The sequence below is a fragment of the Phalacrocorax carbo genome, chromosome 7 (genome assembly GCF_963921805.1).
Source record: "Phalacrocorax carbo chromosome 7, bPhaCar2.1, whole genome shotgun sequence".
Classification (NCBI taxonomy): Eukaryota; Metazoa; Chordata; class Aves; order Suliformes; family Phalacrocoracidae; genus Phalacrocorax; species Phalacrocorax carbo.
Genome location: NC_087519.1, coordinates 12,367,205 through 12,381,300, shown reverse-complemented (window position 1 = coordinate 12,381,300; position 14,096 = coordinate 12,367,205). Strand labels below are relative to the sequence as shown.

The 14,096-nt window shown below is 39.2% G+C and overlaps 1 protein-coding gene across 4 annotated transcripts in view; it reads left to right on the top strand.

Annotated features, from left to right (window-relative positions):
* Window positions 1–12,586, top strand: part of GALK2 (galactokinase 2) — a 49,889-nt gene extending 37,303 nt beyond the window's left edge. For all 4 annotated transcript variants that reach the window (XM_064456354.1, XM_064456352.1, XM_064456353.1 and 1 more), the window contains 2 exons: window positions 5,133–5,334; window positions 12,106–12,586. In XM_064456354.1, the coding sequence (XP_064312424.1) occupies window positions 5,133–5,334; window positions 12,106–12,313 (410 nt within the window). In that variant the 3' untranslated portion in view covers window positions 12,314–12,586. The remainder of the gene's footprint in view (window positions 1–5,132; window positions 5,335–12,105) is intronic.
* Window positions 12,587–14,096: the final 1,510 nt, after the last annotated feature.

Sequence of the window (14,096 nt, the reverse complement as noted above, 5' to 3'; positions counted from 1 at the left end):
TACTTGAGCAGTCTCTGTAGAGTAACTGTTCCCCACTTTGAGTAGGGGGTTCACAATCTGGCTCAAATTAGAGCCATCTGGCAGCATTTTCTTATATACATTATAAGCCAGAAACCTTCACCCTCATCATGTTCAATCAGCAGGATGCCTAACAGAGAAGGGTACTATTCCACATGAGTAATGGTGGTAGAAACTGTCCCCTACATGATTTTGTGTCGGTAGTTTTCCCTCAGCCATGTGTAGCTCATTAATCTACAGTGAAACATATCTTAAGAAGCTGGCAAAGCAACTAGAAAAAAATATATAGCCTAGAGAGGTTGGTCTTTAGCTAAAGGTCAGCTAGAATTGTACAGGAAGCCTCTAAAGAAAGGAATCTCCTGAAGTTGAAGGTGTAAGAAATAATTTGAGTTGCTGAGAAGCCACAACGTTTAATTATACAGAAAAAGAAATCCCTGTAAATGGAGTAGACAGGTTTACATAGTTTTGTAAGGGTAAAATAAAAATATGACCATACAATTGAAAATCCACAGTAAACTTTTCTGTTAAGTTTAATTAACCCACAGTTGTTTTGGACTAATAGCCCAGGATTTTTGTTTGTTTTTAAGAGATTTTATATGGATTTTGGACAAACTTTCATTAATGTTAGTCTGCTTCTCTTAAGAACCTGGAATTTTCTTGCTGCAGCATGAGCTATTAGTGCACTGGAAAATGTCACCATTTCTTTCAAAGGCATTTGGTGATTTGCAAGTGAATTGAATCGACCTGCTCATAGGTGATATTACAGAAATCCTCTGCAGAGGAGCAAAGCTAGGAAGCAAAGAATCCACAGAGGGCCAGCAGGAGTTGCTGACATTCTCTGAAAAATAGATAAGGACTGGTAACATAAAGCAGTTAACAGTGGAGGAGATTCTTTGTAGAAGATTCACTGTGTCATCTTTGAAACTTCAGAAACCCAGTTAGTGAGGCTATGACCTGGAAGGTGGATTAGCTGAATACAGGTGAAATGCGTTAAAAACTTTGTGACAAAATGTCACTAAGAGCACACCTGGGTATACGATTCCTTGTCCTTCTTAAAGTTTTCTTTGGCCTCATTTTGACTTTTCAGGTTTATTTTTATTTCTTCTGATCTGTATGTGTTTCCATCCATAACAGGTATCAGTTACCCTCACTTGAGTCTGCAAGAAACTTTTTCTGTGTGCAGCTGATACCATACAAAATAAATTACAATATTCATACACTTTTTTCAGAAAAGGACAAAAGAGACTCTTTTGTCAAGTGTGTCTAGGTCAAAAATCAAACAGTTAATTCTGGCATGGCAGTGAGCTACGCAGAACGTGGCAGAGAGGAAATGCGTGGTGATTTTCAACGAACAGTTTCTGAGAGCAAGATTCTTGTCAGAGGCTAGATCCTCAGCCAACACAGATCTCCATCAGACTGAAGGGCACTACATCACTGTAAACAAGCAGAGCACCTGAACTGGATATTGTGCAGATCCAGCTTTAGAAGAACCATTACTTCAGACATGCCCAGGGCAATTGATCTTAGGATGCTCAGATGGAGCTGAGGGTACTTGTACCCCTAATTTGGAAATAAATTTAAGCGGAAGAAACTAGGCCTTTCGTCTACTGGATTAGGAAACTATATTTACATTTTGAGTCAGATTAAATACCTAATTTCCATACACTATAACAGATTTAAGGATACACATGCTTTTAAGAATCTGGCATGAGTTCCCTAAACCCTGCTTTTTTGCTCTCCTTTGAGCACCACAGAGAGCAAAACCATATAACCCAGTCCTGTACAACACTGGAAGGTTTATTTTGAGGGCTTCAGAGCACTCCAGCCCTAGCTGAGATATAAACTAATCAGTCATGTGCACTTTGTTTTTTGTTTCTTTTAACCGTGACAGAGTATAACTTAGGAAATCAGTCCTTTTTAGTTGTAAAAAATGTGGCCGCATGGAGCATCCAGATTCTGATCAGTTCCTGCACTCTTCTAAAATCACAGACTCCATAGCTCTTTGGCGTGTCCTATTAATTCAGATTTTGTTTATGTAGAGCTAATATGGAGGCTGTGATGTAGCAAGGAGATTCCAGTATAGATGTAATTTTTGGAAATATCATGTGTGCTGTGCTATCTTTTATTATATAGCAATGGTTAGTTGGATTACCCATCCAAACAGAAGAGATACAAGAGGGTTTCTGTATTACCAGAGGCATTTGGTGTTGAAAGATGAAAATATGTGAATCATTTCATTATTTTAGAAGAGGATTTACAGAGCACAGAGGTGTTTGCTGTCCTGAAGATAATTTTACCTAAACAGTACCTGCCAGAGAGGAAAAGAAAGCTATAAAAGATTTTTTTAAAAACACAAATGTAAATTTCTGAAATAAAATGCTGCCCATAACCCACCAATAGCTAACGTAATGATACCAGCCTTTAACCAATACTAATTTGGAAAGTGGCCACAAAGGCATCTGAAAAATGACATAGAGCCGCTCCTTCTCACTTAAGAACTGCCTGAAAGGATTGCTTTTGCACCAAGAGAAAGCCAGTGTCAAGGTAGCAAATTCTCCCCTGCATTAAGTGACTCTTCTGGGAGCAAATGCCGTCAAGGACACAGCTCAGATCTTTTGGCCGGCAGCCAGCAGCCCATTCAGGTTGCCAATTCATAACATGACGAGCACAACACAACCCCAGAAATTTTTAAGGTAATCAGGCCAGTAGAGCATTGCTTTACCAAAGGGTGGTCTCCGAATCAATCACAGCCTTTGGCAAGTCTGTTGCCTTACAATTGAAACCAGACATGTTTTCAGTTCATTCTTTGGGTTACTACTGTTCAATGGTGATTTACAAGAGAGCGTGAGCTATGGCAATGTCTCACGCAACTTTAGATACTCCCTAAACGAATGCACATTTAGAAATCTCCCTGCTCTAAAACAATGCCTTATAAGAAAAGAATATTTAAAGAGAAACCATCCCTAAAAATAGGCCAAGCTGCTTTTCTTCAACATTCAAAACCACTGAGGCATTGCTCTGCAAAACACAGTGCAAGTAACTCCAGCAGCAGCAAACCCCAGTGGGGTAAAATACGCCTCTAAATGGGAAACCAAATACGCCCTTCCTGTGTGACGCTCTCAAGATGATGTTTCTGGGGGCACTCCATTTTCTCATTTCTGTCCTAGCTGAAATGCACTCAGAAGGCCTGTTCAAAAGACAGCAACACAAGGTTTCTCAGTAGCAGGCTGTATTGAATTACAAAATACCACAAGAAGCAATATCACCAGTAGCAGAACACTGCTATGTTCAATGTTCCTCTATCATTTTAGACTACTTGTGTGTCTCTCAGCACTATATTTGCAGCATTTACAGTTGTGATTTACACTTACTCTGGAGAAAAAGAAAGGGATTATACAGATGCTGCTGAAGTTTTAGTCTGTAAGGGTTGCAACCTGGAGTATACATACAAGAGACTTAATACAGGACGCAGTTTTATTTCCAGCCTTTCAAGGAAGATTTCTACATATACTTGCAAATGTAGATTGCTGAAATCATCAGAAGTAGTTCCAGAACTTGGCTGTCTTCACGGAGCAGCCAAGTGGGAACTCCATGTGTCTGGGTCAGATAGCGTGTTCTGTTTTGAATACAGGGCTTGTCTCTCTTCTTTTACCTCTATTTGAGTGTTTCATCAGCCTTTTGGAGAAAGCAAGAGAGACTGGAAGCTGAAATGAAGCGAGGGACCTTGCTCTAAAGGAGAATTTACATGTAGAAAGAAAATAAGGGATGTTCTGAGGTGCTCTAGCAAGAGTGTGATTGAGTGTGATGAAATAAGGAAACATACTACAGTAGGTGCTCCATATAGAGAATAAAGTCCGCTTAGCTACTGTTTACCACCCAAACAGCTCATGTAAACCAATTTAATCATAAATTAAATCATGCCATGCATGCCTCAGGTGAACATTACTTCCTCGGCAGTAGCCGTGGTATTAAACCAAACAGAACTATATTGGGAGAGAAAAAAATAGTGAACTACAACATGAGTTTGGGAAAAAAAGATCAATTCTTGGGTATTAGCTGCAAACCAAACCCTCCTGTAAATAGAAGTAGCTTGAGGAGCCTTTAAGCACAGCCATCCTTCCTTTTTATGCCTCACTGTTCAGGCTTGGTCAAGGTCTCTACCCCAATGGCCATGCAGGTTTGGGCACCCCCCACCCTTACCAGAGGAACTGCTTTTTCATGGCACTATAGAAAAATTTTAGCCAAAATCCTTGCACTAGCCTTTGCTCTTAGTAGGACTATACTAAGCAGTACCTGTCTGAGCTTGACATCTTTTCACATCCACACAGGCAGCACTGACACTCTGGCTGGTAACACGCACCAAAAATAAACCTGAAAACCAAACTGAAAAGACCTGTCCTCTTCACCTTACCCTTAATCTAGTATTATTGACAGCCAGGGTGAGCCTGCATCATTGCGAAAATATTTGAGAGGACTTCCTTACCTATGCACCAGGAGATATGGATAATAGCTTTTTTGTTAATCTGAGTTTCGGGGTGGGGGTGGGCAGTTGGTGGCTTTTTCTGCTTTGGTGGTTGGTTTCTTTTTTTCAAGAAAAGGTCCATCTACACAGTTAGGTAACTGATGCAGATTTGGCCTGGAGCAGTCACACACAATGCCCTGGGCCAGCAGGTGCCAGCAGACGGCTGCCTGCAGGGCACTGGATACCGTTCTGGTCTTCTCATGACTCAGTTTTGCTGGTATTTGAAAACCTGAAAGCTGTAGATTAATGCACTTGTGCACATTGCTGCTAACTCTTGAACTTGGGGCTTGCCTCTGCAAAGTAAAAGGAGAGTCTGGGTCTGTTCAGTGACACAGCAAAGAACTAAAGCATGTGCATGAAGTTATCAACATGAAAAAAATGTGTACATTGTATTTTGATCCACTCTAAATGCTATTTTATTAGAGCTTCTAAAGAAGATGTAGGTGAGCTTTTGCAGAAGACTTCTAGCCTAGAGAGTTCTAATATAAAATATTAATTACCAAAAAGATATAATTCTACTATGCTTTTGTATTTCCTTTTGTAGTGAATGTTAATGGATAACTGTAGTACTTAATATTTTCATTTTGTTTAGTTTCCACCTTTAAGTTATACCAGCGTGCAAAGCATGTGTACAGTGAAGCTGCCAGAGTGCTGGAATTTAAGAAGATATGCAATGAAGCACCTGCCAATGCAATCCAGCTGCTGGGAGAATTAATGAACCAGAGCTACATCAGCTGCAGGGAAATGTACGAATGCAGCTGTCCTGAACTGGATCGGCTGGTAGACATCTGCCTGTAAGTTTTGACCACAAGGAAGAGTAATCGCCTGTTGAGAATATTGTTTGAATTGATGAGAAATATGACATAGTTGGCTATTGCATTTTTAAAATGAAAGTATTCTTGTCTCTTATTACAAAATTAATCTCCTGCAGGGACATTACATGGTCAATTGTTTCCCTACTGACATCTGTGTAATACTTTCAGATGAAAGATGCAGTTTATGGCTTTATTACAGACTTTGCTTTTGGACTGACTCATCATCACAAGTGTTACGTTAGACTGTTGGCTATTCTTTTTTTAAGTTGTAGAAGAAGTCATAACTGGTTTTCTTAAAACATCATCTTAGTTATTCTATTTGAACTTTGATACTTTATTTATATTTCTTAACCATTTCAGAACTGCTGCCATGGGAATTCCAAGGCATAAGCAAGCTGTTCTACATTCTTAGGTTGTGCTGGAATCGTAGTGGTACATTGTGAAATGCTATTGCATTGTTTCAACTCAAAAAAATATGTTGTCTAGGGTATCAGATAGGTTGGACAGTATTTCACCATTTAAACATGAGTGTGTTAACTGTTGTAACAGCTAACACGCTGCTTCTGCTCTCTGCATTGTATGTCTCAGTTTCCTCTGCATTATTCAGTCTCCATGGCTGCCCCAGCCTCATTCTTTTAGCTGGGCTCCCTAACTCAGTTTGGCTGCAATAAGACAAGCTCTCTCAACTCTAGAACACACTCTCTGAGTGTCATTTTGTCCCTTCGCTTCTCCCTCTATTCCTCCTCACTTTCATATCTTCTAGCCAGAATAAACAGAGTTTGAGAAATGGCATGAACTGAGCTGGAAATCACAGGTTGTTGCGTGTAGCAGGCTTTTATTTTCATAACTCTGCTACAGTGGGTGATGAGATCTGGTACAGCCAGGGGTTAATACAGAAAGTAAAAGCAAATACATAGTACTCACATTTTACATAGTATTTAATCCATTTCACAGGACTGGTATGAAAGGATGTACCCATTTCAGTCCCTCTGAATTTTTGTTTTTCTGGTACATTTAATCATGGGACAGACATCTTACACTAGCTGTGATCTAAATTCAATGCCTATAGAAGGAATTCAGTGGTTGGTGATCATTTTAACAGTGGTGTGGGGGACGAAACAGCTGCCTCTGCCCCAGCCACCTTCTCCCAGCTGCTTCCCTCATTCACTTCATCATGGCTCCCGGTGATGCCACCTTCATACTTCTGCTCATCTGTTATGGTTCCTATTTCTCCTTCGGGAAAGTCTGCCCTAAACCAGAGTGTTACTGCCCTGCCAGAAGGGGAATGTAGGTGCCATAAGTGTTTGCAGCCCTGGGGTCAAGAAATGTTGTTTCACTGTCTTTTAGAAGCAAATACTCTATAAAAAGTATCCCATCCTCTCTATATATATTTCAGCCTTGAAGAAAACAGAAACTGTTTCAATTTGAAGCTAAAAAAAAATGAACACCTTATCACCTAAAAATGAAGGTTACAATAATATTTCTTTACCAGCAAGTGGCTTTTTTTTGGTTTAGTTTTGTTGTGTTTTTTTTTTTAAAGTAAGAAGTTAGTCTGGCTTATAATGAAAATAGGAATTTTACAAATATGCAAGTTTGCCATATGCTTTCTTATTTCTATACTTGTGAGGATTTTGTAAGTTGTAATACCCATTTACCAAGTTTGTAAATTTATAGAGTATGATACAGATGATTATTTAGGTTAGTCTGGTAAACTACAAACTTAAAAACTGAACAGAAGACTTTTGGACATTCACAGATTATTTTGCATATGTGATACACATGCTATTTTGTGATAAAACACAGAGAAGCCCCGATAGCCATTGGACAGTCTGATAGTAATTTAGCAATACAGTTTTTGTTCCTTCTCTTGGGAGCCAATCCAGTACGTAACTCACAGGCTATGCTCAGTTTATTGTATCACGTAATGACCACATAGTGGAATAAGCTATGACAGTCACTCAGTTAGTGAGGCAATTCCACCACAGTTGTCCCAGCTACTCAAAGGGAACTGCTGGTCTGTGTGTGAGAAGGGAGAACTGTCTCCAGAGTCTGCTGAAGACAAAAACTCTGCTGAAGTATCAAAAATTGTCTTGCAATTGTCTGCAAAGTCTTGATCCAGTGCAAGGTCTCTGTGACACCGCTGACACAGGAAAAGCCTTAAAACTTAACATCTGCATTATTTTTAGGTACAGTAACTGCCCACTCTTGATGCCTCAGTCAATAGTATCTGATGACTGAACTTGGCAAAAGAGCCATTTTAAGTGTCTTCACTTCAGGTCTCCAGCTTGAATCATACCAATAGGGCCTGTTCTCAGAAATGCTGGGAGAGAACTGTCCTGTTTCAAGCAGGGGAAAACAAGTAGGTATAAACTAGTAAGATCTGCACTACAACATGGAGTTACCTGTGCTACATTTAAATAAGCTAGCATGGATGCTAGCAACAGTCTATTGCAGCATGATACTCAGCATGGGGATGGAAATTCTCTGTTTCTCATTTACGCCAAGCTCTCTGCTTTCACAGCTAGACAGCTGCTGCTCTCTGAGCTAGCTTGGGTATCGTGACACTGACTTGCAGGCGGTAGCACAGACACAGCCACAGAACCCAAAGGAAAGGAGTACACAGTTAGGGTTTTACTAAATTAAATTAAAATTAATCACAGCATTTCAGTTCCAGGGACCAAAATATAAATAGTGAAGGAAAAAAAAGTGATGTGAATGCCTATGTTACATCAGATTTCAAACTTACCAGCAGAAGAGCCCACAGCTAATGTGATGAGCATAGCTAAGCACCACAGTGGAGTGTCATTTGCGTGAAACAATTTCTAATTGGTATATTGAACTTATTTAATCGGGGGGGTGGGGGGGTGGGGGGGATGTGGTTTATTACATTCATTGCACAGAAGCAAGTAAATTATTTGTTCGTTATTCTTTACAGTCTTGTCCCATCAAGAGTATTTCCTAAGAAATATATCTTTCTTCTTTAGACATTGGATATTCTTTCATGTTTTTCTGATTCTGTGATTGAATTTCTAAAAGCATATAGCTATTCTAGATGAATACAGCTTAAGACAGCATCTAATTTTTGGAAACTATTGGAAAAAAAGTCTTAACTTTTCTCAGGTTGTACGTTAAAAACCTAAGGGACATAAAATCACTAGTCACTCTAGGAAAACTTGGCTGATGTGATTATAGAAATGGTCAGGAACTACATAAATTACATTCTTTACTTACAATCATATACAGCTGCCCTGTGACTTTAAAAAGCGTTTCCAAAAATACATTCCACGGAATTGCCCGAGTCTACTGCTGCTCTCTCCTTACAAGGTTTAAACTGTGAAGAATAATCTGCATATCCAGATGTTTTCTGTTTTGCCTAGATCTTTATGTTTTACTGTACAACCTCTGCCAAGAAACAAAGGGATCCATACTTGCTGTGGTTTGTAGTGCTGAAAACTGTAACCACTAGTTGGCCAGTTGTTTTTTCTCTTTTTGCAAAGACAGAAGACTTGAACCACCTATCTCATGCTGTTAATAGATGTTTTACCTTTTAGTCTTTCAAAGTAAGTAACACAGAAGATTTACTAAACAATTAAGGAATAAAATATTGGATCTGAGCTCCTGAATTCGTTAGGTACTTTTGAAAATCTCTCAGAATCCTTGAGTGTTGCAGACGACTTACTTTCATTCCCTTACTCTCCATCTTTTAGGGGTATAAATCCTGATCATTCTTGTGTTACCAGCTATGCCCCTTACAGTTGAAGATAGCTGAATCTTCTCTGATCGCTTTTAAAAGATACAGTTTTTACATGACATCCAGCTGCATTATGGTGGCTGAGACAATTCTGCATTTTATCAAGGCTCTTATCACTGATGATTTCCTTAGAGTTTCAAAGCCTGGAGTCATGGCACAATTTGAAAATTCAGCAAAACAAACAAAAAAACCACCCTACAAGAAGTTTGCAGGTCTTTCAGAGCCAGAAAGGCTTAAAGATGCTATTCAAATGTACGCTAAGCTACAAAACAGAATAATACCCACCCCCCCATTTATATATTTCAACCTCATGTCAAGTCCATGCTTTCTGAATAGCTGGTTCATAATTTTGAGTGTTTGAAATTAACAATATTGCTCTGATTTTTTCGCCTCTTACAGTACAATTATTTTTAAAATGAGGTACCGTAATGTCTTACCTATTGCTTCCATATACCAAACTATGGGACTTCCATTTTTTTTATTCTTCCCTTTGCTGCAGTACTCCTGTTTTTACTCTCATTTACACACACCCCCTTCCTCATAAGGTAATTCTCATTTTATCCAGTGAATACTGCAACAAGATACATAAACTCTTCAATAAGCAATGGCCAGAACCCGGGATTGGGAGCTGAGTGTCCCCAATGCTGGACTACAGATACATTATCTTTCTTGTGTGCTCCGTCTCTCCCTCTGTTACTTGTCCTCAGCTCTAGCATAGGCCAGGCGATGCATAGGGTACTTGCCCACACGTTAAATCCACGTCACCCACTGTGTGGGTGAGTGCTCTGTCCACAAGCACTTACTGTCTGCTCATAATCCTCTTCATAAATGCATGATTCAGGTGCCGGTGCACAAGACGAGAGTGTCTGGCTGTGAATCCCACTTTACCAGAGGAGTCTAGCTTAGGACTCAACTGATTAAGAGTTGAAAAAGACAGTTTCAGACCTCTGCCAAAGTTAACTTTCACATGTTTGACCTAGATACCTCCCATGCACCACATCTCCAGTAGATGCGGAATTAGGTCCTCGCTTTGAATTCTTGTAGTATCGGGTGCCTAGTTTTCAGGTGTTGCAGCACTGCCCACCAAAACGCCAAGTTCCTCAGCATTAAGGCTGAAGTGCCTAATCATATCACCACATTTGAAACTGTTAGCCACAGTATTTTGAAACACAGTGACTTCAGCTCTGAGACAGGCATATTTCTGCCTACATTATGCTTTATTTCAACTAAGTATTTTAAAATGACTCAGTAAAAATGAGGCATGAGCATGACCACAGAGAATTTTGAAATCAGTAAAAGGTTCAGAGCAATTCTGAAGGGATTTCAGTTGCCTACCAAAATAAAAACCAGACACCATCTGAAATACAAAGTTCTGACTGAGGTAACAGACCAATTGAGTACAGACAGTTGATTTAGCAGACTTTGGAAGTGGATTGGGCCTTACGAAGTCAATGGAAATTTCCCTATTGATTGCAGTTGAGACTGGATTGGATCCTGCTCATTTTAGGAGGTTGTTCCATGGACCAGAAAAAACTAAAATTGCATCAGAGAATGAGTGGCTTACAGGAGGAATAAATAAATTAATAATAATAATAATTTAAAAAAAGTAAAATAAAACACCCAACAGGAAATAAGGAATGAACACCAAATCGAGTCAATATGAAGGGTGGCACCACACAGACACACTGAAGAAAGTGTTTCTGTTCAAGAGATGTAAGCATGTTTAGAATCGAACACATATGTAAGTACTTGCTTGAAATATGACCTAAACCTCTACTCACCCAGCAGTACACCAGATTCATTTAACATAAAATGCACATATGAAAAATTACCGCAGCCGACTCAGAATGAGCTGTCATTTTCCAATATGTTATTCAGATGATGCCATCTCTTCCTCAAACACATTCTAAACTGGTAAATCCCTCTGTGCGTGCGTATGGGAAACATATCAAAAGTATTTGATTGCAAATCAGATTAGACCTCTCATGAGAATAAGATTTCAAAGAGTTTTCTAAATCATCCTTTTCTGACTAGGTTAGAAAAGCCCCAAAGAAATTTATTACATGGTATTTTCCTACTTTTTCTGAATCTAAGTAAAGATCAGGAACACAGGTAAGGTAAACTAATGAAAATAATTCTACTACATTCTAATGAGATGGCATCTGAATCCTGCAGAGTAATGGCATGGGATTTGCTGTAGGACATTTCTAGTAGGCCAGTATCTTGAGGCTGGGAATGGTTTATATTTTGGATGTCAGTTATTTGTCATTGTTCTTTCTATTCACCCTCCTTATTAAGAGCATTTTTTTTCTTTTGGGACTAAATTCTTACTTTACCTCTACTGCTGTAAATCTGTTAAGTTCCTGAGGTCCCTCTAAAGAGAGATACCCAACCCTGTCCATTCAGCATAAGCAGATGTCCGAGTGCAATGACTCTGGATGACTTTTTAAGGGTTTCTGAACCCTCCTTTTCTTGACTGGCATGCTCAGCAGTCCTGCAGAAGCCTGTGAATCTTCAGCATGTTTTAGATCTGTCCTGGAAGAATAGAGCTATTTGTCTTTGCCACATTAGAAAATGGCTTGCATGCCTACATCCTGTGCAATTAGTTTATGAACCCTTTTTTGTTATTTTTGTCATGTATTCCTGTTTTCACTTCTGATGTCTTATGAATGTTGCTAACACAATTCCCTTCTTCCCCTGCTTTCTTCATCTCAGCTGTGCCGTGATCCTTGAAACAGCTGATACTGAGGCATTCTAGAAGTGGGTGACTTTCGGAATTGACAGGAGTGACTATATTGAATTTTAAAGCTTCAGCATTTTTTGGTCCAAGACAGTAACTGCAAATTGAGTAACTGCAACTGAGCTTCAGAAAAATCAGATTATATAGATGTGTTTTGAGTAAAGTATTCAGTAGTTTTCTATAGGAATTTTATATATGACAAATTACCCCTTTTCGGTTCATTTTACATGATTTTTTTCCCCCTGTTATTTTGTTTTAGGCAATTTGGGGCCATCGGGTCACGTCTGACTGGAGCTGGATGGGGTGGCTGCACTGTGTCAATGGTGCCTACTGACAAGCTGAATACTTTTCTAAAAAATGTCAAAGAAGCTTATTACCAAACCAACATCCAAAGGTTAGCATTGGAGAATAATAGTCTGTTTGCTACCAAACCTGGAAGAGGAGCTTTGGTTTTTGTTGAGGCCTAAAGAACGTAAAAATTTTAAAGAAACTATGAAGGGCATTTAGAACTGGCAGTACTTCCCATGCCACACTAAATGAATGCCTGTTCTGTTTTTTATTGTAATGAGCAGTTCCTATTATCAGAATATATTTCTGAAGAAACCATTAAAAGAAAACTCTCTGATTATAATTTTTTTTTTTTAATATACTAAAAATACCTTTCGGTGTAAACTTTGATTTACAAAATCTATTGACAAGGAAAACTGAAATTGAAATAAAGATGATACTTTGTTACAGTGGCTCTCTCTTCCATTCCCTTACTGTCATAAAAGTAAGACCAGGTGGAGCAATGAGCTATTTCATTATAGGGTAGGGACCTTGCAATGTGTGCAGGGCTCTTCAATGCTTATTCTCTTTGGGTGCTGGATATTCTTTTGTTTAGTGTGTCCGGTAGGAATGGAAGATTAAACTGAGGCATTCAAGAAATTGGAAGGAGCTTGCTAAACATTAGAAGTTTTATACTTTCCTCAAGTAGGATTATTACTGTTGTAATTAATGATAATATTGGAGGAGCATCTGCAGGCCAAGTAAAACAATTAGGAATACATTATGTTATGCAGGAAAACTTTCCTTCTAGCTATGTTTCTTATGTATCCTTGTGCAAGGGCGTCTTGTTTTGAAGGTTTCAACAAAAATGATGCCGTCTGTGAGCTGTACAACCTGACAACACACTCCCCTAAGTGAATGAACAAATAACAAAGCAAAGTTTGGTTTTGAGTTATCCCAACACCTAGCTGTTGAATCCTAGCTGTGCTTCTACAAAGTAGAGCATCTGCATTTTTATGCAAAACTATTACAAAGGATTAAATGCAATCCATTGACCATGTAAAAAAGCAATTAAAATCTGTAAGGAATAATTAAGGAGATAATTCTCTCAGTTGTACTAAGCAAAAATAAATAGGTAAGACCAAGAGTAAATGTCATTGACGTATTATTGACCAACTCCAATCTTACTCCCACTTTAAACTTCCAACAGTCTCAAGGTTGTAACTGCACTGTGTTGGAAGTACAGCATCCCTGGTCCGTAACTCATCACCTCAGTAGGAGAAATGATTGTGACTGCAGGAAGAGGCAACTGTACATCAAGACACCCCAAAAATGTCCTAACCCTGCATCCAAGTGGAATATTAGGTTCCTGTGCCCTCTCTCTCACAGCACACAAACCTCCCCTTCTCCGATACCTACAATGAAAACGAGAGGTGTTTTGCTAGTGTCATAACACTGGCAGCCATAAAAGGCACAGCAGGATTTGTCCCTGTGCATGTTTTTGTGATGCTAAGCACAAGTTTGCATCCAGAAGTCTGCATCAAATTACAGATCTCTCAGAAGAGATCCTCTGTACGTTACCCCTGCTAATTCAGGCCAAAACCAAATTCTTAGAGAATACTAATTCCGTTAGAGGACTCTGCCAGATTTGAACACAGCAGATGAACAACAGCCAATGCAAACTGCCAGATCTTTTCAGGAAACTCAGAAGGGACATATAATGGTAATATTATCACTAGAGAAGATTTCTGTTTTCTGACAACTAGGAAAAGTGGAACAGAGTGCTGCAGATCAAGCAAATCAAGTGCTGAAGAGAGGAAAAAGATGGGGTCTGGGCACGATGGGGAGAGATGAAAAGACAGGACCTGGAGGGAGGACAGTTAAATGGATGCATCTGAGAAAGGGAAAGCAAGGGATAAGGAAACAGTTAAGAACAGGAGGGAGAATTACAGAGAAGTTTAATCTCAAAACATTCACTGTTAC